Source organism: Adiantum capillus-veneris, chromosome 26, assembly GCF_014529385.1.
Source record: "Adiantum capillus-veneris isolate H3 chromosome 26, ASM1452938v2, whole genome shotgun sequence".
NCBI classification, from domain to species: domain Eukaryota; kingdom Viridiplantae; phylum Streptophyta; class Polypodiopsida; order Polypodiales; family Pteridaceae; genus Adiantum; species Adiantum capillus-veneris.
Genome location: NC_140956.1, coordinates 56,492,106 through 56,511,983, shown reverse-complemented (window position 1 = coordinate 56,511,983; position 19,878 = coordinate 56,492,106). Strand labels below are relative to the sequence as shown.

Sequence of the window (19,878 nt, the reverse complement as noted above, 5' to 3'; positions counted from 1 at the left end):
ATCAGCTGGTACTGCCTCTTGAGATGTCCCAACACATTCTCTGCACCCCTCTCATGCCTTGTAGCTGAAAGCCCTGAAGCTCCTCTGACAAGCGTGAAAACTGTAACCAGTCACCTAAAGAGCGTGCTAGACCCTCTGCATGGGACCCCAGGAAACATGAGGCCGACTACCAACCAAGTGGCCTCTCTGAGTGCTGACCATGGGGTTCCAAACAAGGGGCTGTCTCAGGCGCTCCTCTGTGCACGTAGGTTGACGTTGCTCCAAGCCTCGCCGCAGATGCTCCCAAGATCGGAGCAAACTCACAACGAAACGGTCCTCCACTGTTAGGTGCAGCGGAATGAATGTTGTATTTTCTCAAGATTAGTGATCTTTATTGCTCAAGGTTCCTTTTTTAGTTCTTAGGGAAAGAGAGAGCTTTCCGTCTTATGGAGTGCTGTGACCACGAACAAAGTGAGTGGATATTGTGCGTGCAAGTGAATGAGACTGAGAGAAGGAGAGAGAAGAGATACGACACCCGAGAGTTTGTAAAACCCTCCTCTGAAGGCCCCACTCTCGTCGGCGAGAGTGGTCTAATCTTTGATTGCACAAAGGTGTACAATGCTAATGCAATGGACTGATGCAATGGGACTATGCCGATGACGACGACGGCGATGACGACGGCAACTTGGGCTGAAATCTGGGATCTACTTTATGCTGAATTTCTTGGACTGTTCGTGGCTGGAATTCTCTGTTTATGGCTGTCTTTAAGGGCTGAAAATGGATGGTCCTTGTCTGAAGTCATGCTGCAGATGGAAACGCTGATGTTGCTGGCTTGAGGGGCTGCGTTTTTATGGCCTTAATCACTTGCTGAAAACGCTGCAACAATGCTGCAAATCTCTGATGATCGGCAATATTTGGCTAGCGTTTTTGGCTGAAAACGCTGATGGCAAAAACGCTATGGCATGCTGATGCTGCAATCCCAAAACACTGGCCTTTTAGGGCTGCCGGAAGGGAGACAAGCGCCAAAGAGAGATCTTGTCGGCGATGGCTGAATCTGTGAAGAAAACGCCAGAGATGGGAGATGGATGGCGAGGGATCTTGATGCTGAGGGGTACTGCTGAGAAGTTGCCTGTTGAGCGGGAAGCTTCTGCTGCCTCTTCTGCCAGAAAGTGCTAACTTGGGTTTGCTTATATATTAACTTAGCAAAATTGCCCTACCTACTTTTGTTGGAAAGTCACTTAAAAATAATAAGTGAAAATAACCAAAAATAGGAAAATAGGCTAAATGCACTGGAAAATTCCCCTAACTGATGCTAATGGATTCTGATGGGAATTCCGATGATCATGCTGTGTGCAACCGGAGGATATGCATCTATGCTAAGTGACTGGGCATGCACGGTCTACGAATAGACTCACAAAAGTGCCTGATCACTACTAATCTAAACTAATTGAAACCCTGCTGTGGTGTAGCTTGTCCACGGACACATAGGGTTGGGATGTGTCACGTGACATCCCCTCCTTTTCAAAGTGAGGTACTGGTACCGAACTGTATGGCGTCGAGGGAGATCGCCAACAACATCCGGAATCCTGGAAGGGACTCTTCACCGGCCCACTCTAATGTGTGGGTCGTGCGGTACTTGAACTTCATAAAGGTCTGCAACGCTTGCTTCTTTGGGCCGCGCCGAAAGCGACACAAAGTCGTTTGAATCTACCTTCCTTGCTTCAACTTCGTCTAGAGTCCTGCTTCTTTCGTCTTCAAGAATCTCCATGGCTGAAAATTCCTGAAACCATCTCCAACACAAAACCATGAACATACCCATTCCATGTAAAGTGAAGAAAAAAAATCTTGTCTTCTCTAAAGACTGTGCATGCAATGTCGATGAACATAGAGACGGAGTACAAAAGAGACATTTTTCTGGCAAAACTTTTGAAGAACGGAAAGCTCTTAGGGAGGCCAAGAAATGCTACATTTGTGAACAGGAAGGACATTTTGCAAATGAATAGGATGACAAGTCAGACCATAAAGGGAAGAAGCCAAAGCCAAGTGCAGGACTTGTTCCAGATATGGTTGGAGACCAGCCAAACACAAATGCCACGGAGTTGTGCAGAGCTTGGGGCAAAGTTAGAGACCAGACAGTGCTGGTTTTCTTTGATCTAGGAGCCCGTGCAAATTTCATATCACCAGAATTGGCATCAAAGTTGGGCATTCGTGCAGAGGAGATGGGTATGACAGGGGAAGCAGGTTTGGCATGCCCAGGTCATTCAGAGCCCGTTACTCCCATTTTGGGAAAGCTTCGTCTGCACATTCGGAGTTATGTGCGGAAGAGTTTCATATTATGCCACTTGAGGGTTGTGATGTGTTACTGGGTATCCCATGGTGTTACAGGTTGCATGCTATGGTGGATACTTACAACAAAGAGATTACCCTTGTACATAGAGGAAAGACTCATGTCCTTGATGTAAAGCTTAAAGGCGAGTCTGTTCCAGTTGTTTCTGCTTTTGCTATTTCATCTGTAATAAAGAATCATCTTTCTGCGTACTTGATCTTTGCAAAAGAAGTACCTCAAGTTGTATCTAATTTGTCTACCCTAGATAAAGACAGGTCAACTTTTTTGAGTGGTTTCAGTGATTGTTTTTCGGACTCTTTGCCAGGGGAGTTACCTCCTGAGAGACCTGAGGATCATACTATAGATGTTGTGCCAGGTTCGAGTCCACCGAATAGACCACCATACAGGGTTAGTGCAGCCCAACAGAAAGAGATTATGAGTCAGGTCAATGAGCTTTTAGAGAAGGGGATGATTCAGCCCAGTTCATCCCCTTTTTGTTCGCCTGTACTCTTAGTGCAGAAGAAGGATGGTTCATGGGGCATGTGCATTGACTATCGCGCCTTGAATAAGAATACTATCAAGAACAGGTTCCCCATACCGAGGATAGATGACATTCTTGATCGGCTTGAGGGAGCGTCATTGTTTACAAGAATAGACCTAAAGAGTGGGTATCATCAGATACGCATTAGGCCAGAAGATGTCCATAAGACTGCGTTCAGGACAACATTTGGTCTCTATGAGTTTCTTGTTATGCCATTTGGTCTCACAAATGCTCCGGCCACGTTTAATAGAATGATGGACATAATTTTTAGACCACATAGAAACTTCGTGGGTACCTTCTTTGACGACATGATTGTCTATTCGAAGTCTGAAGAGGAGCATAGGGATCACTTGACTGCAGTTTTCAATGAGTTACGTAAGAACAAGCTACTCATTAATGCGAAGAAGAGTGAATTCTTTTTGCAAGAGATTCACTTCCTTGGGTACATTGTTTCAAAGGATGGGGTACGCATGGATCCCGCTAAAGTGGAAGCAATTAGGTCATGGCCAGACTTGAAGTCCGTACATGACATCCGAAGCTTTCTAGGCTTATGTTCCTACTACAGGAGGTTCATCCGAAATTTTGCTGAGATTGCTTCTCCACTCCATGCACTACAAGGAAAAGGAGTTACTTTCAAGTGGACAGCCAAGGAAATTTTAGCGTTCAAACACTTGAAAGAGAAGCTGACTTCAGATCCGGTAATCATTTTGCCAAATCTTTCAAAACCTTTTGTGGTTCAGTGTGATGCATGTGGCCATAGTCTTGGTGCAGTTCTAATGCAGAATGGCCGAGTAGTCACATATGAGAGCAGAATTCTTTTGAAGACTGAAAGGAACTTGCAAGTCTATGAGAAAGAATTGCTGGCAGTAATTCATGCTCTGACTAGTTGGAAACACTATCTGCTAGGGGCTGATTTTGTTGTCCAAACGGATCATCAAACCTTGCGATATTTTCTCACACAGACGAAGTTGTCTGAGAAGCACATGTGATGGGCAAACATCTTGTCAATGTTCCATTTTCAGATTGTGCATGTGCAAGGGAAAAAGAATGTGGTAGCTGATGCGTTGTCACGAAAGCCCCAAATTTCAGCAGTGTCAATTCCGTACCATTGTGAACTAAGACGAAATGAAGACACAATATGCTGAAGATTCAGATTTTGCAAGGATCTATGACCAGCTTGTTGATGCGCAACATCATGAGCACTACATGCTTAAGAATGACTTTCTCATGATGCATGGAAAGTTATGCGTTACTGTCACCAGGAGGTGTATTTTTCCTGTTGCCTTCCGTAAATAAGTATTAGATATATTTATTTTATTTTTACTTGTTTGTCCCAAAACCCTTGAAAAGGTGCAAGTGGACATTGCATGGCCAGTGTGAAACGGCTGCAGCCAAATGGGTTTCTCACATCGGGGATCTAGGTCGGTCAGACGGGGACTGCCCGGGCCAGTTAGCACTGAATTCTAATGAGTATGGAAGCTCGTGTGCGCCAAACTGGAATTTGGGCCACTCGTCAAGTCACTGCAACTTTATAAGTTGAAAGGGGCGAGTAAATTAACCCACATTGTAGATGGTGGTCAAATGGTAGTCTTCAATGATGGTCAGGAGACCGATAGGGACGCCATGGAAGCATCTCCTAAAATTTAGGGAACTGTTATTTTTTACCAGAAAATGTGTTCGCGTCATTAGCTCTGGAATGACAAGGGGAACATTTTATTGCTCTGCTGCCAAGTCAACTGACGCACCAGTTGAGATATTTTTAGCAGGGAAAGCCCAAACTCGGAAACTGGGCGACGTGTCAGCCTGTGAGCGATTCTGCCACTCTGGGAGGCAAAAACGAGCTGCATACCAACAAAGGGAGCGCCATTTTCAGCCTCAGGTGGATTGTAGCAGGTACAGATCCTATGGAATGCTTACCTTGCCCTCTATGCACAGTATGGTGACGGGAGTGATGCCCCGCACGCTACATACTGCTCTCTTTCTCCCCTACGTACAGTATGTTATGCCCCACTAGTGGGCTTCTCATTTGACCTATGTACAGTTCTGGGGGTTTATGCGCGTTTGCCAAGGCAAGAGCCTTCTGAACAGGAACCGGATTAGCTAATTGCTAATCCCCCACAGGTACGCACAGTTCCATCACGAAAGATTGCGAGTTTGGAGAGTTTTCTCGCGTGAAAACTCGTCCAATTCACAGGGGAACTGTCCCATTGCGTGCGGGAGCCCTTGGGACACGCGTAGGCGTGTTCGCTCCGCTAAAAACGATCCGAAACAGGGAATTACAGCCTGCTGTGTTTTTCTGCAGGTTTAGGGTTTCGCACCTAAACTGCAAGGGAACATCGGGGGAGCCTCGTGAGAGCCTTGGGATGCGTGTACAGGCTTTTGGGCTCCCGGCAGTGAAAAACAGAGAATTACAGCCCGCTGAATTTCTGTGACAGCTCACCAGAAAGCTTCCAGATATCGAGGGAATCCGTCCTAGACAGGTGTTTTTGACCTACAGGGGTTTTTGTGCCATTATGCTGCCAAAATCAGGTCGAAAACCTGCGTTTTCAGCCCTCTCCAGGTTTGGACAGCTTTGTGAAAGCTTGTGCGAAGTGGTCGGATCGTCTACTTTAATTTGAATAAAGAAATACCGAAAGGGGCGCCAGTCTTTGGGGCCTACAGGGTGTCGGTCTCGTGTGCGCAGTGACATTCTAGTCGCTGGACGCAACTGTGTTCTCTTCCCTTCTCAGTGCTCTGTGTAAAGTTAACAGGTAATTGAAATAGTACCGCCCTCTACGTTGTACAGGCCGGTTATAGTTACTAAACAGTTACGGCCAAAGATTTTGATGGAAAGTCACGCTCCACCTTATGCTGGGCATCGTGGAATTGATGCGACAGTGAAAGGGGTTGAGGCATTCTTCTATTGGCAAGCTTTGCGTCAAGATGTTGACACATTTGTAAGATCATGTTTAGTATGCCAAAAAGTCAAATTTGACAGACAAAAGCAACCGGGATTGTTGCAGCCATTGCCGATCCCAGATAGGCCATGGGAAAGCATAGCAATGGACTTTATCTTTGATCTTCCAAGGACGCAAACAGGCAATGATGGGATTTGGACTATCATTTGTAGGTTCAGTAAGCAAGCCCATTTCATTCCTGTGAGGAAGAAGATAAAGCCAAAACACATGGTCAAGATATTCATGAGCAATATCTTTAAATATCACGGGATGCCAGTCAATTGTCAGTGATAGGGATCCAGGTATGACGAGTCTTTTCTGGAAGGCGTTGTTTGAGAACATGGGCACTACGCTAAAGTTCTCTTCTTCGTTTCATCCGCAAACTGATGGGCAGTCAGAAGAGGCAAATTCTATTGTCCTCGACCTGCTCAAATGTTATGTGTCAAAGCATAAGGCAACTTGGGAACACCACCTTCCATTGGTTGAATATGCTTACAATAACACTGTGCATACGTCAACAGGTAAGGCACCATTTGAGATAGTGGAAGGTGGAAAGAAAGTCCCGCCCATTTTGCAGACTAAGGACAAGATTTTTGAGGCAGACAAGTATGTGCAAGATATGGATGAAATATACAGGAAGATAAAGATTGCTCTTGAGAAGACTCAGGCTAAGCAAAAGAAAGCTGCTGATCGTCACCGTCGTGAACTTGTATTTTCACTTGGTGATTGGGTGCTTTTGCGCTTTGAAAAGGCCAGGTTAAGGAAAAGTAAAGGCAAGGAACGCTTGTTTCCTAAGCTCAGTATGCAATATTATGATCCTTCTCAAATTTCAAAAAAGATCAGCGATGTAGCTTACAGGTTAAAGCTACCAGAAGGCTGGAAAATACATAATGCTTTTCATGTCAGCCTTCTAAGACCCTTTCTTGGTAATGTGCCAAAGAATATGCTTGATGAGGAACAACCCGAAGTGGAAGAATTGGATGAAATCCTTGTTCCTGAACAGATATTGGCACATAAAGAAAGAAAGGTTAGAGGAAAGGTTGCAAGACGCTATTTGGTGAAGTTCAAGAACTATCCATCGTTGGATGCCAAATGGATGGAAGAGTCTGAATTGGTTGATTCACCTCAGCTATTGCAATTGTATCTTGAAGCCTTTCAGATGGAACCCACAGTGACTTGATGTAGCCTTTTCTGGAGCAAGGCAAGAGCATGGTTCATGATGCTCAAGAGAGTAGTTAAGCAATTGTATCTACTCTTTCCATACAGAATTTAGCTAGAGAAGTTTGTGCTTGAGAGTACACTAGAAGACTTCTATGCTTGATATGTGTGTCGTAGCCAGGTTGGTGGGATTGTTTAATCGTCCAACGCTACATTTCCGGAAGCATGTATATCTTGGATTCCCATCATAGCATATATGTGATATCAGGAGATATTGCATGTATTATTGGCATGCAAGTGAGGTCGCTTGCAGTATTTCAAGGGTGGGGTGTGTCACCAGGAGGTGTATTTTTCCTGTTGCCTTCCGTAAATAAGTACTAGATATTTTTATTTATTTTTATTTTTACTTGTTTCCCCGGAACCCTTGAAAAGGTGCAAGTGGACATTGCATGGCCAGTGTGAAACGGCTGCGGCCGAATAGGTTTCTCACAGCGGGAGTCTGGGTCGGTCAGTCTGGGACTGGTCGGGCCAGCTAGCACTGAATTCTGATGAGTATGGAAGCCTGTGTGCGCCAAATGAAGTCTGGGACACTCGGAAAGTCACTTATAACTTTATAAGTCAGTGGGAACTAGAGAATTAACTCAAAAGGGACAAACTGGACACATGGCGGCTCCAGGCAGTTTTGCCACTTCCAGCATGAAGAGGGCGTGCCCAATTTGAGAGAGGAAGCTGATTCTTTATCAGAAGTGATCTACAGTGTGTGTGTGAGTAGTGGGTGCAGGTCTACAGCTTTAATGGAAAGCTTGCCTTCTCCTCTGTCTCATGTAGCGCGATGATTTGCTCTCGTGCATCTCTCTCCCCCCTTTGGCACATATGGTAATGCCCCACTAGTTGGGCTACTCATTTGACCTATGTACAATTCTGGGGGTTTATGCGCGTTTGCCAAGGCAAGAGCCTTCTGAACAGGAACCGGATTAGCTAATTGCTAATCCCCCATAGGTACGCACAGTTCCATCGCGAAAGATTGCGAGTTTGGAGAGATTTCTCGCGTGAAAACTCGTCCAATTCACAAGGGAACTGTCCATTGCGTGCGGGAGCCCTTGCGACACGCGTAGGCGTGTTCGCTCTGCTAAAAACGATCCGAAACAGCGAATTACAGCCTGCTGTGTTTTTCTGCAGGTTTATGGTTTCGTACCTAAACTGCAAGGGAACACCGGGGGAGCCTCGTGAGAGCCTTGGGATGCGTGTACAGGCTTTTGGGCACCCGGCAGTGAAAAACAGGGAATTACAGCCCGCTGAATTTCTGTGACAGCTCACCAGAAAGCTTCCAGATAGCGAGGGAATCCGTCCTAGACATGTGCTTTTGACCTACAGGGGTTTTTGTGCCGTTATGCTGCCAAAATCAGGTCGAAAACATGCGTTTTGAGCCCTCGCCAGGTTTGGACAGCTTTGTGAAAGCTTGTGCGAAGTGGTCGGATCGTCTACCTTAATTTGAATAAAGAAATACCGAAAGGGGCGCCAGTCTTTGGGGCCTACACGGTGTCGGTCTCGTGTGCGTAGTGACATTCTAGTCGCTGGACGCAACTGTGTTCTCTTCCCTTCTCAGTGCTCTGTGTAAAGTTAACAGGTAATTGAAATAGTACCGCCCTCTACGTTGTACAGGCCAGTTATACTCCCAAGGCGGCATAAGCTCTCGTCAGTCTAGTCTGTTGCTCTCCTAAAAGAAAACACCGGTCCACTGAAGACTACCCCAAGATAAGTGTGTGCTCTGTGTACTCGTCTGTATCGTGGTCATACGTAAATGTGGGTGTTGACCTCCTGACCCACTGTGATGGGGTGTTGAACACCATGAACTTGGTTTTCCCAAGGTTGACAGACAATCCACTATCATGAGCAAACGTGTGTAAAGCATCCAAGTGGCACTGCATCCCCTCCGGAGAGTCAGAAATTAACACTATATCATCAGCGTATAATAGCATCCGAATCCATGTCCCTGCTAGCTGAGCACCCATGTCTCCCTCTCGTTCTACATATTTTGAAAACTCATCAACATACATCCCAAAAAGAGTCGGAGATAGGGGGCATCCCATGTCTCCCTCTCGTTCTACATAGTCTGAAAACTCATCAACATACATCCCAAAAAGAGTCGGAGATAGGGGGCATCCCTGCTTCACCCCAATAGTGGAGTGGACCATGCTAGACATACCCTCGTAGTGCGTACCTCCCTACTACTGTCCTGTATAAACCCAAGATCCCCCAAATCATCTCTGTGGGCACACCAGTCCTGTAGTCGGCGCATAAGTCTGGCTCTTGGCACTGTGTCAAAAGCTTTGCGGAAATCCAAAAATCCTCCTGCCATGGTGTCTATCCTCCTCAATCATAGCTCCAAGTGTCAGAATCTGGTCGAGAGTAGAGAAGCCTCTCCTGAATCCTGCCTGCCCTGAAGCTATTATGCCCTTTCTCTCTGCTCATTTACTCAGCTCTCTCTCTCTCTCTCTCTCTCTCTCTCTCTCTCTCTCTCTCTCTCTCTCTCTCTCTCTCTCTCTCTCTCTCTCTCTCTCTCTCTCTCTCTCTCTCTCTCTCTCTCTCTCTCTCTCTCTCTCTCTCTCTCTCTCTCTCCTGCGCTGCCGTGCTCGCTGCTGTCCCCGTTGCCCCCTCGCCCTGCTCGCTGACCCCCGCCGCCCTGCTCGCTGCTGTGCCCGCTTGCAAACCTTGCCCGCCTGCAGCCCCGTGCCCAGTGCCTCCCCCTCCTCGCGTTGCCTCTGCAACCCCCCCCCCCCCCCCCCCCTTCCTCTACGCGTAGGGTTGCCCCCCCCCCCAAAAATTTTAATGCGTAGGATGTCCCCCCCTTCTTCTACGCGTAGGAAGTAATTTTTATTTTATTTTATTTTTATTTTTTTTGAGACCCCACCCCCGCCCCCACCACTTTTTAACTTTCGGGCCCCTTGCGGACCGCGATCAAACATGAGGAAGACGAACGAAAAAGCCGACCCCCTAGAGGATGCCATTCGAAAATGCAAAGAGGAAATGACGGAGACCATCACCAAGATGAACCGCAATCTCTGGGGCACAATAAACATTCTCGAAGGACGTGTGCTGATCCAAGAGAGCAAGATAAGCACGCTGGAAGACCGAGTGACGACCCAAGAGGAAGTGATCACGTCACTCAAGAAAGAACTCGCCGAAGCCCGATCAAGAAACACACTGGAAGAGGGCAAACTGCAACCCTCAGTAATTGAAGAAATCAACACGATCAAGGAACACGTACGGGCCATCAAAGAGGGAGAAGAACAGCACAAAGAAATGACGACTTCTTGGGTGGATGTTCTTACCAAAACCCAACAGAAGGGAGACGAAGCCGAGAAATGGATCAAGGTGGCCAATAAAGGAAAAGACAAGGAGATAACGTCCACGTCCACACCCAACAACATCATTAACCAGACACTAGAGGAGGAGCAGAGGAGAAGGGTGCGCGCTTTACATGTGAGAATTTGCGGTCTTAAAGACAAAGGCAATGTGGACGAAGAAGTAAAAGAACTCATAGCCTTGATGGGGATTCATGAGCCGACACACACAAGGGCATGGAGAGTGGGCAACATAAAGAAAAATGGAGGCAGTGGAGAAACCTCAAAAGAAAGAGCACTCATCCTCCGTTTTCCCTCCATGGAAGCGAAGAAGTCATTCTTGAAGAAAAGACCAACTCTTAAAGAGACTGGCATCTTTCTTGGGGACGATCTCACCCTCTCGCAGATCGCTCATATGCAAGAAGTAATGCCGGAGATTAGAGCGGCAAGGGGAAAAGGAAAGATCGCTTTTTACCGAGACGGAAAAGTGGTAATACTTGAGCGACGCTCCACATGACGGTGCGAGACTTATGGGACCACCCTCAAAGTAGCTGCCTGGAATTGCAATGGATCTATGCGTCTTGATGTGGGTGCTTTTGAGGATAGCTTTATTGGAAGAGATATCATCTTCTACTCTGAGACACACCAGGCCCCTGGGCAATCCATGCCTCACATCAGTGGATATAGGTGGGAGACAACCTACAGACAGGAAACACGCTCAGAGCACAGAGGGCGGGGCTCGGGAGGAGTGGTAGTGTTATTTAGAGAGGATCTGCAGCCACTGATACATATAGCCCGCAGGGACGAGCAGGCTAGGTACATGTGGGTGAGACTGAAAGCAAAGACAGGCAGATACCTCTATCTAGCTATTTGTTACTTTCCCCCGAGTACATCAGTTTATGCACCACCCAAAGGACAGTCCCCTTTCTCTATTTTGGATGATGACATATGGGAGTTCTCTAGGGACGGTTACATTATCATCCTCGGGGTATTCAATGCTAGGACTGCCCATCACCATGCAGTGTTTTATGATACTTCAGAGGAGATGCTAAGAGAGATAGATGTGGCAGAGACGGGCCTTTCCAGACTATCACACGATATGGAATATACTGAGTATGGGCGACACCTGATAGACATGGGCACTGCACATGGATTGGCCATCTTGAACGGCCTACATAGATTTCCTGCTGCGGGAGGCTTTACATGCTTCCCACACAGACATGGAGCGAGCACAGTGGACTATGTCATGGCACAACCGAATCTCAACTCTAGTATCGAGGATCTCACAGTTGGGCCCAGACCGGTGGGGGTGGCGGTGGATCATGCTCTGGTGTCGATGACCATCTCCTTCCATTTCAGTGCAGCACACAAGCCACGAGTAGCAGTCCCTACTCGCTACACATTCACAAGGGAGACGGACTCTGTATACATGGATGGAATCTACAGACGCCTATGCACTGAGAACCCGGGGCGACCTCTGGAGGAGCTAACTACTATACTGACACAGACATTACATGAGGCAGCAGCTGAAGCATACCCACACACCCAGCCTGAGCAGAGCCGCCGATTTGGGAGCATGCCTCAGAACAGCTGGTACAATGAGGAGTGCCGCCAGACTAGAGCCAGACTTCAAAGGGAGGTGTTGTTGGGGGACGTCACTCACAGACAGTCACAGATGGGCTTCCGACGCTTGGTGCGGCGGAAGAAGAGGGCTTTTCTGGCTAGACTCGAACAGGATCTATATCAGCTATTCTTGAGTCAAGACTCGCGTGAGGCGTGGCGGCTCTTTCATGAGCAGTCCCCCCCCCCCCCCCCCCCCCCTGCTATTTCCTCCACAGAGACCTGGGGTCAGTACGCATCATCTTTGTACACAGTACCTGGACAACCGCCCCTACCCAACCCCCCAGACCCATGCCCACATACATGTGTCTTTTTCACTGTTGAGATGGTGAAGAAAGCCATTGACAGGATGAAGACTGGGAGAGCATATGATCATGAGGGCCTAGTAGCTGAGCATTTCATGCATGCCAAAGACCTACTAGCAGAGCTTCTAGCAGTTATGTTTAACCGTGCCATGTGTGAGGGCCTACCGGACACTTGGAGCCTATCTACGATCGTACCTATCTTCTAATCAGGAGACCCCATGGAGCCTAGGAATCATCGCACTATTACGATTGGGCACACACTGGCACGGTTGTATGCATCCATTCTTGAGCAACAGCTGAGTAGATGGGCAGAGAGGGAAGGAATACGTGCAACTGGGTAGGCAGGATTCAGGAGAGGCTTCTCTACTCTTGACCATATCCTAACACTCAGGGCCATCATCGAGGAAGGCAGATCTCATGGGAGACGGATCTATTGTAGCTTTGTGGACTTCCGCAAAGCTTTCAACACGGTACCCAGAGCTAGACTGATGCGCAGATGACAGGAAATGGGAGTACCCACAGAACTCATTTGGGGGATCATGACATTGTACAGATCAGTAGTAGGGCATGTACGCACCCCGGAGGGACTTTCTACACCGGTTCACTCCACTATTGGGGTGAAGCAGGGCTGCCCGCTCTCTCCCACTCTTTTCGGTATGTATGTGGATGAGATTTTTGACTACATTGACAGCGATGGGGATAAAGGTGCTCAGTTGGCAGGGACATGGATTCCACTTTTGTTATATGGTGATGACATAGTGTTGATCTCGGAATCCCAGAGGGAATGCAACGTCAATTTGATGCTCTGCATACGTTTGCCCATGAAAGTGGTTTGTCTGTCAACCTGGGTAAAACCAAGGTTATGGTGTTTAATACCACCCCACAGTGGATCAGGAGGTCAGCACCTACACTCACATACGGCCAGGAGACTGTGGAATACACAGACGCTTACACTTACCTTGGAGTGGTTTTTAGCGGACCTACATTCTCACTCAGAAGAGCAGCAGAAACCAGACTTACTAGAGCCCACGCAGCATTAGGTAGATTGGAGAGGATGTGTTCGCAGGTTCAGTTTCAGGAGCCCCGGACGAAGCTCTGGCTCTTTGACACCTTGGTGGCTTCAACATTGCTCTATGGAACCGAGATATGGGGACCTTCACTGGATCACCACGGGAGGACGGGTCGCTCAGACGGATGGGGGAACATGGAGAAACCTCTCGTCTCTATGATCTCGCGGCTCATTAGAGCCAAGGCATCAGTACCACGGGCCATTATCCGAGTAGAGCTAGGGGGCCTATCCGAGCAGAGCTAGCGGCCCCCCACTTGTGGTGGAGGCGCTCACCAGATCAGTCTCCTTCATAAACCGCTCATGGGCACTTCCTAGAGACAGATATGCTCGCATAGCACTTGAATCCTCTCGACAGTTAGCCATACAAGGAGATACAACATGCTGGTATGGGGAGATGACATCATGGTTTCAGGCACATGGGTTCAGCATAGACCGGCTGCCACCATTCCATTACTCATTGGATGCACCATCTCTCACCCTTACACAGTCAGAGATCACCAAGCTCATACGCCAAGACATGACCCAGCTAGACACCAGAAGGACATGGATACAACCAGCACAGGAATTGGGCACGAAGATGGCTTTTTACAAAGACCATCTTCTCCAGCTTACGGAAGATGGTTTTGTGGCGAGACCCAGTATATGGATACCCACTTGTCTCATGGGATACGATGTGCTATTGGCCAGTTACGCACATCTTCTCACCAGTTGCGGATTGAGACGGGGAGATACAGGGGAGTAGCAGCAGAGGACAGGACATGCCCCTTGTGTAACATGGAACCTGAGACAGAGCTACACTATACATGTCGCTGCCCCGTCTACTACAAGATACGAGGCCGCTTCCATTGCTTGTTCAGAGAAGGTTTTGGACCACTCTCAAGAGTCATGGGATACGAAGATCAGAGATGTCTGGGATTGTTCTTGCTCAAGCTGCGCAGACACAGAGATAGCCTGATGAATGGCGAGGCTAGCCAGTCTCAAAGACGGATCACAGATTTCTTCAGAGCAGACACGGGACAGCCGCAAGAGCCACTCCCACAACAGAGCTCCCCCTCGTCTCACACCAGAGGCACACTGATTGACCGAGCGATTGAACTTGGGAAATCCAGACGCCCGCGACAGCGAAGAACTACACAGCATCGACGGAGACTACGACAAAAAATTCGGAGCACGCTGGCCAGGCATGCACGACGCCCGGTCAGACTACTAACCATGGAGGAAATTGATGAGATTCACCAACGACCGATGCTAGATCTCTTGTGATTCAGCTATCCCAACAAGCCGCCCATTTTTTGCTTAGTCTTTTGCTTGGTTCACATCGATCAACTTAGGACCCCATAGTATATATCTTTGTTTTGTATTGTTGTTAGGTTATTTTGTTATTTTGTTACTCTGACTTTGTATCAGATCCACCACTTTGTAACTTTCGGGTCTCATAGGTCATTATGCCCTTTTGAAGACGTTAATATAACATTTCATTTCATTTCATAACATTTCTCTCTCTGGAGAGAGAGTGATCTAATAATAGATTGTGTAAATTCATCACGATGTGTGAAGCTCTTTCATGTAATCTTGTCATGTGCATAAATGTATCTATTGTTTGACTTTAGATGTAGGGTAAAAGCATGTTAACGTGACACGCTTTTTGTGCTAGTTAGCATAGTCAAGTTAGCATATCTAAAAAAACTTGGGCTCACGGTAAAATTTTCACAATAATATCAAAATTTGTCGGAGTTTGTACATTTAGATTCCTTGTCTTGAGAGCTTTCTATTGATATAACATACGTCATAGATCTTAGAGATCTAGCTTGTATTATTGTACTAGTTAGCATATGTCAAAATTGTGCTAACTAGCACTGTTGGGGACAGCAAAAAGCATGACACATTAACATGCTTTCACCCTATAGTGTGTAATACAATCACACAACATATTTTTCTCATCGTTGAAATGAAAAACGTCAAAGCCCCGGAATGACCAAACACATGCAACGTTTCTTGGGACTTTGCTTACTGCTAGGCTACAAACACTCACCCTGGTTTTAAATGCTTGCTATTAGACAATCACCTTTTACCCCTATCTACGTAGACTAAATGCTAAGGAGTTTCTTGGATCTGACTGCTGCCAATGCCTTCACTTACTCAAAGCAAAGAGAATTTCACTTGTAATCTGCTGTTTCCCAACTAGAACCTTGTTCTCAAAAGTCTAGAAGCTCATATTCAGACCTTGAGCATGACATGTTTGGTGGATCATGCAACTTAGCGTGATTGTATTAAATTTATTGCTCTTTGTATTCTGTGTTACACATAGCAAGTAACAAGGCTGTTTGATGTTTTACTGTCTCATCTTTGTGGTAGGAAGGTCTAAAGGAAGTTCTGGCAGAAGATGGGAAAACAACATTATGTAGCAATGCTTTTCAGTCATCCAAGATGCGCTTATTTAGAATTGCAAGCCTTGACGGCGGTGAAAACATGCAGGTATTTGTGCGCTACATCTTATTATGATGCAAATCTTAAAAAGATTCTGTTATAAATACTTTTCGTCGTCTGATGTGTTTTTATTGTAGCAGGTCCTTAATTTGGCAATTTTTCCAAATTTGGAATATGACCTCCCAATTTTTTGTGCTGACTTCTTCTCCACTAGTACCAAGCACATCATAGTACTGTAAGTAAGTTTATCTGAGTCCTATCTAAGCTTTGAAGGAGACGTTTAACTACAACACAGAAGTAAATCTGCATAGCTTTGTTGATCTCACTAAGGAAAGTTTATCTTGAATTTGTGTTGGCTAAAGCATCAATGTATAAACAAATGGTTATATCAGCAGTCAACCTCTCAAGGGATCATGCAGCTTGCTTTGCCGCTGATTGCCATAACTAGGCCCCATAGAGATGTGTCATAGGTTGATGAAAGAGTGTCGAAACCTGAGATGACATAGTGAGGGTGTATAACTGCGCCGTAAAACACAAACACAATTTTTTTTCCATCTTCCCATGGAAAAAATCGTTCCAACAAATTCTTCCCTATCTTCCTCGTTGAAGACAGGTTCTCCCAATTACCAGTATGACCAAGATTCTGACCTCTAGCCTCATTGCAACTTCAAGCAATGATCACCTTCTTTTAAAGATGAAAGCAGAATTATGCTCTGTTATGTTTGTAACAGTAATCTGTTGTTAAGTTTTCTGTCTAACGCTTTGGGTTAATGCTAAGCTTCATTATGGCTGAATCTGCCTTGCACTCCAGAGCCATGACAGCAACTTGGTGCATAGACTTCGGGATTGATGTATGCTTCCACATGGTGTGGGATCATTTATTGACGTCTAGTTCTGTTCCTACTATTTAGCACTGATGATGTTAGTAGGGATGTTGTAGTGTTTAATTAATAGTAAATACTATGCAAGAGGTAGCTTATTGTTGTCTTGTGTATGACTATCATGAGTCAATAACTTGCACCTTTCTTTAAAGTGACTTTGGGCTGGATCCATCTAGGTATATGCATTGAGACATCAAAGTCGTGAAGAAGCGGTGATGCATGATAGTTTATTGAAGTAAATTACCTTTCCTTTCGTGGGTACCTCGTGGTGTTTCTGCTTTTGATGTTGGAAGGATTTGTTTTGTAGGGATCTTAACCCCCTTTATGATGCGGAGAAGAACAAATGGTACAAGGAGAAATATTATAAAGGATTGATACCTATGGTGAACAAATACACAGAGGTAAAAGAAAGCTGGGCTGAGGGTGTTTGAGGTCTGTCTGCTTCAGAGTATCAGTATCACCCGGGTTACTCTTTGCTCTGCAGGTGCTTCCATGGGGTCAACAGCTTACCACAGAGTCCTTGCAGTTCTTTTCACCGATAGTTATTTGGACGAAACTTGAATCACGGCAGGATGTTCAGGAGAAGTTGTTTTCTGCATTCAAAGACTATATCCAGGTTTGTTTTCATGCTCAAAGACCTAAGATGTTGGACTCTGCTGATTTGAAAGCAAGATTGTTTTGTTTTTGTTATTTTCTTTTTCTTGTTTTGTTCTCTATCTTGTTTGGATATATTATTTAAAACACCCTCATGTAACACATTATCTTTAACCTTATTACAATGTGTATGATGCTTTCCACCATCTATTGGCCACCTTGCCATACCATTGGCCAAACACACAGCAAATGGCTATCAGGACTCATTTTTGTAGTGCAAGAAATTCAATGTCATTTGGGTCTGGTAGAAACTTTAGCCTCTCTTCTTGGTTGTATCTTTCCCTTCTGTCCCCTTCCTAGGTGGAGTCAATGTGCTAAATCATACCTATGACATGGATGTTGAGGCTGTGGGCTTGCTGCATCTCCTCTCTGAAGTAATTTGCACAATCTTTAATTCTTCCTTTTGTGCATTCTCCCTCATGTCAAAATTTTTACTGTTAGGGGATTGCTATTTATCTAGTTTTTTTTAAACCCATAAAATGTGCTATCTTTTCTGTTCTTGACTTATATTGGGGGGGTCAAGAGGCTCAGGAGTGATTCGCTTTTTGCTTGTTGATTCAAAAGGTTTGGCTGAAGATGATGGAAGGAGCAGAAGCTACTTCAGATTCAGCAGAGGTTTTAAGGAACCAACAGGCGCAGCACCGATATTTGCTTTGGCGAGCCACAAAGGTTGTTATTGCCTTCCTCTTAAAATTTACTCAGTTGGTTTGTTTGTTTGTTTTTTTTGCAATATTCCCTGACATTTGTTTTGACATGCCCACAAGGGTGGTCCTTACCTTGCTGTTAAGATTTAAATGGCCACTCATTTTGTAGCTTCAATTTCTTTTACAAAATGTCTGGTATTTTGTTTGCTGTTCTTACATTAAATCAGGGTTTTTGGTAAGCGGTCTTGCATGGTCACAGTTATGTACACAGCTTTAATTGTGCCAGCAAAATGAAGCTATTTTTGAAGTATGTTTCCAATCATGTTCTTGTTTTCTGATTTGATGAGGGCAGGATCCTGGCCGTCCGCTTTTGCATCGGTTGTTTGGACAAGCTTGGTGTGAGGTAATTCCATAACTTAGCTTGTGCAAATACAAGCCACATTGTTTCTTCTTTGGACACTTGCATTGTAGCAAATGGTTGTACAATGCACATAGTGTAGCAAATGGCCGTAACAATGCGCATGTTTGCATTGTAGCAAATGTTCGTATTTTCTTGTTAACTATTATTTCAGCATACCATGATTTTTAGTGTCATTTTGCAGATGTACATCCATGATTTTTTGTTCAATGGAGTCACAACCTTAGGTGCAGAGAAATTTTTGGACTACTTTCCTGAATACAGTTGTGCAGATGGAAGCATAAGGAAGGAGCGAAGCGTAGTAGGCAAGTCATGCATACATCGTCCCTGGGATGAGCATGGGAATTTCACAATGAGCTTGTAAACTAGACGGATTTGGAAAATGACACAGCAAGTTTTGTAATGTTCAAGCAAATCTGACTCCAGTAGGAATCTTGTATGATAAGTTTGTATAGAAAATGAAAAATATACTGCCTTTTCTTCAATATATGACAGCACAAACTACTATGATGTGCTGAATAGAAATAGGCATGATTGTGTCCTGATTGTGGGAAATTCAGAATGTTTCGATCACACTAAATTTTAAATATTCATGCTGGTTGGTAACAATATATATGTTTTATTTCGAAAAATAGGCAGGTATATTATTTAGATAGAAGGGCAAAGAATTACGACAAGGCAAGGCGGATCTCACATCGGCAGATTATGATTTTATCAATTGTGCATCACTTGGCAAGATTTTTCCCTAAAGAGGAGCCCCCAAAAACTCCTTTGGAAAGATAGCTTTTGATTCCCTTTAGAGTACCCTTAAAGTAGGGGTGGAGGCTTTTGGAAGTATCAGTTGATTGATAATTAGTTTCATTCATGGAGGGTTCTTCTTTGAACTGTTTTCAAACAAGACACAATCTCGTGCCTCATGATCCGTGCTCCTTAATCAACTGGCTTTACTGTTATCTTTGCATTTGAAGAAAGGTTAAGATGCCTTTATAGTAAGGAACCTATTATAATAAATGATCAATTTTAAAAATTGGTCCTTAGCCACAGGAAATGCGAAAGAAAATTATAGCAACTTATGCTTTGATGAGAGTATCACATATGGGTTTTAGCCTTCTCATGTTAAATGTGATATCAATTTTACTAAAACATTTGTGAAAAGATCAGCGCAATTAGGATGTGATTGCTATATAAGTTACAAAGATGTGGATGAGGATAGTGATGTGAATGTGATGTGAATCTTCAATGACTATCGTCTTCGTGCAAGTGTTGGATATGTGTGGTCTGGTATGTTGGTAATTAAGAGTCAAATGTCTACTGAATTAGTTTTTGTCCAATGTCTGTCTGTAGGGGTAATCGAGGGCAATTACAATTGTTTCAAGAGGGAGGTTATGTCAAAAAGTGATGACATGGAATGGCCTAAAGGACAAAGCAAAACAAGAAGTTGTTCCTATTAGAGTTCATATTCCTATATGGTGGTGGCTCCAGTATCTCCCAGGAGCACATTTGAGAGTGAGGGCAATCGTATCTGAGGTAGAGGTACCTTTTCTCGACGTTGTACTCAATGGTGTTGCCCACCCAG

The 19,878-nt window shown here is 45.2% G+C and overlaps 1 protein-coding gene across 2 annotated transcripts in view; it reads left to right on the top strand.

The window, feature by feature from the left end:
* Nucleotides 1-18,789, top strand: part of HY2 (phytochromobilin:ferredoxin oxidoreductase, chloroplast / phytochromobilin synthase (HY2)) — a 48,901-nt gene extending 30,112 nt beyond the window's left edge. The window contains exons 2-8 of one of the 2 annotated variants that reach the window (XM_086501135.1): nucleotides 15,634-15,753; nucleotides 15,846-15,940; nucleotides 16,894-16,987; nucleotides 17,071-17,202; nucleotides 17,805-17,909; nucleotides 18,237-18,287; nucleotides 18,487-18,789. In XM_086501135.1, the coding sequence (XP_086357261.1) occupies nucleotides 15,634-15,753; nucleotides 15,846-15,940; nucleotides 16,894-16,987; nucleotides 17,071-17,202; nucleotides 17,805-17,909; nucleotides 18,237-18,287; nucleotides 18,487-18,666 (777 nt within the window). In that variant the 3' untranslated portion in view covers nucleotides 18,667-18,789. The remainder of the gene's footprint in view (nucleotides 1-15,633; nucleotides 15,754-15,845; nucleotides 15,941-16,893; nucleotides 16,988-17,070; nucleotides 17,203-17,804; nucleotides 17,910-18,236; nucleotides 18,288-18,486) is intronic. The other variant, XM_086501136.1, reaches the window with a different exon arrangement.
* The last annotated feature ends 1,089 nt before the right edge of the window (nucleotides 18,790-19,878 follow it).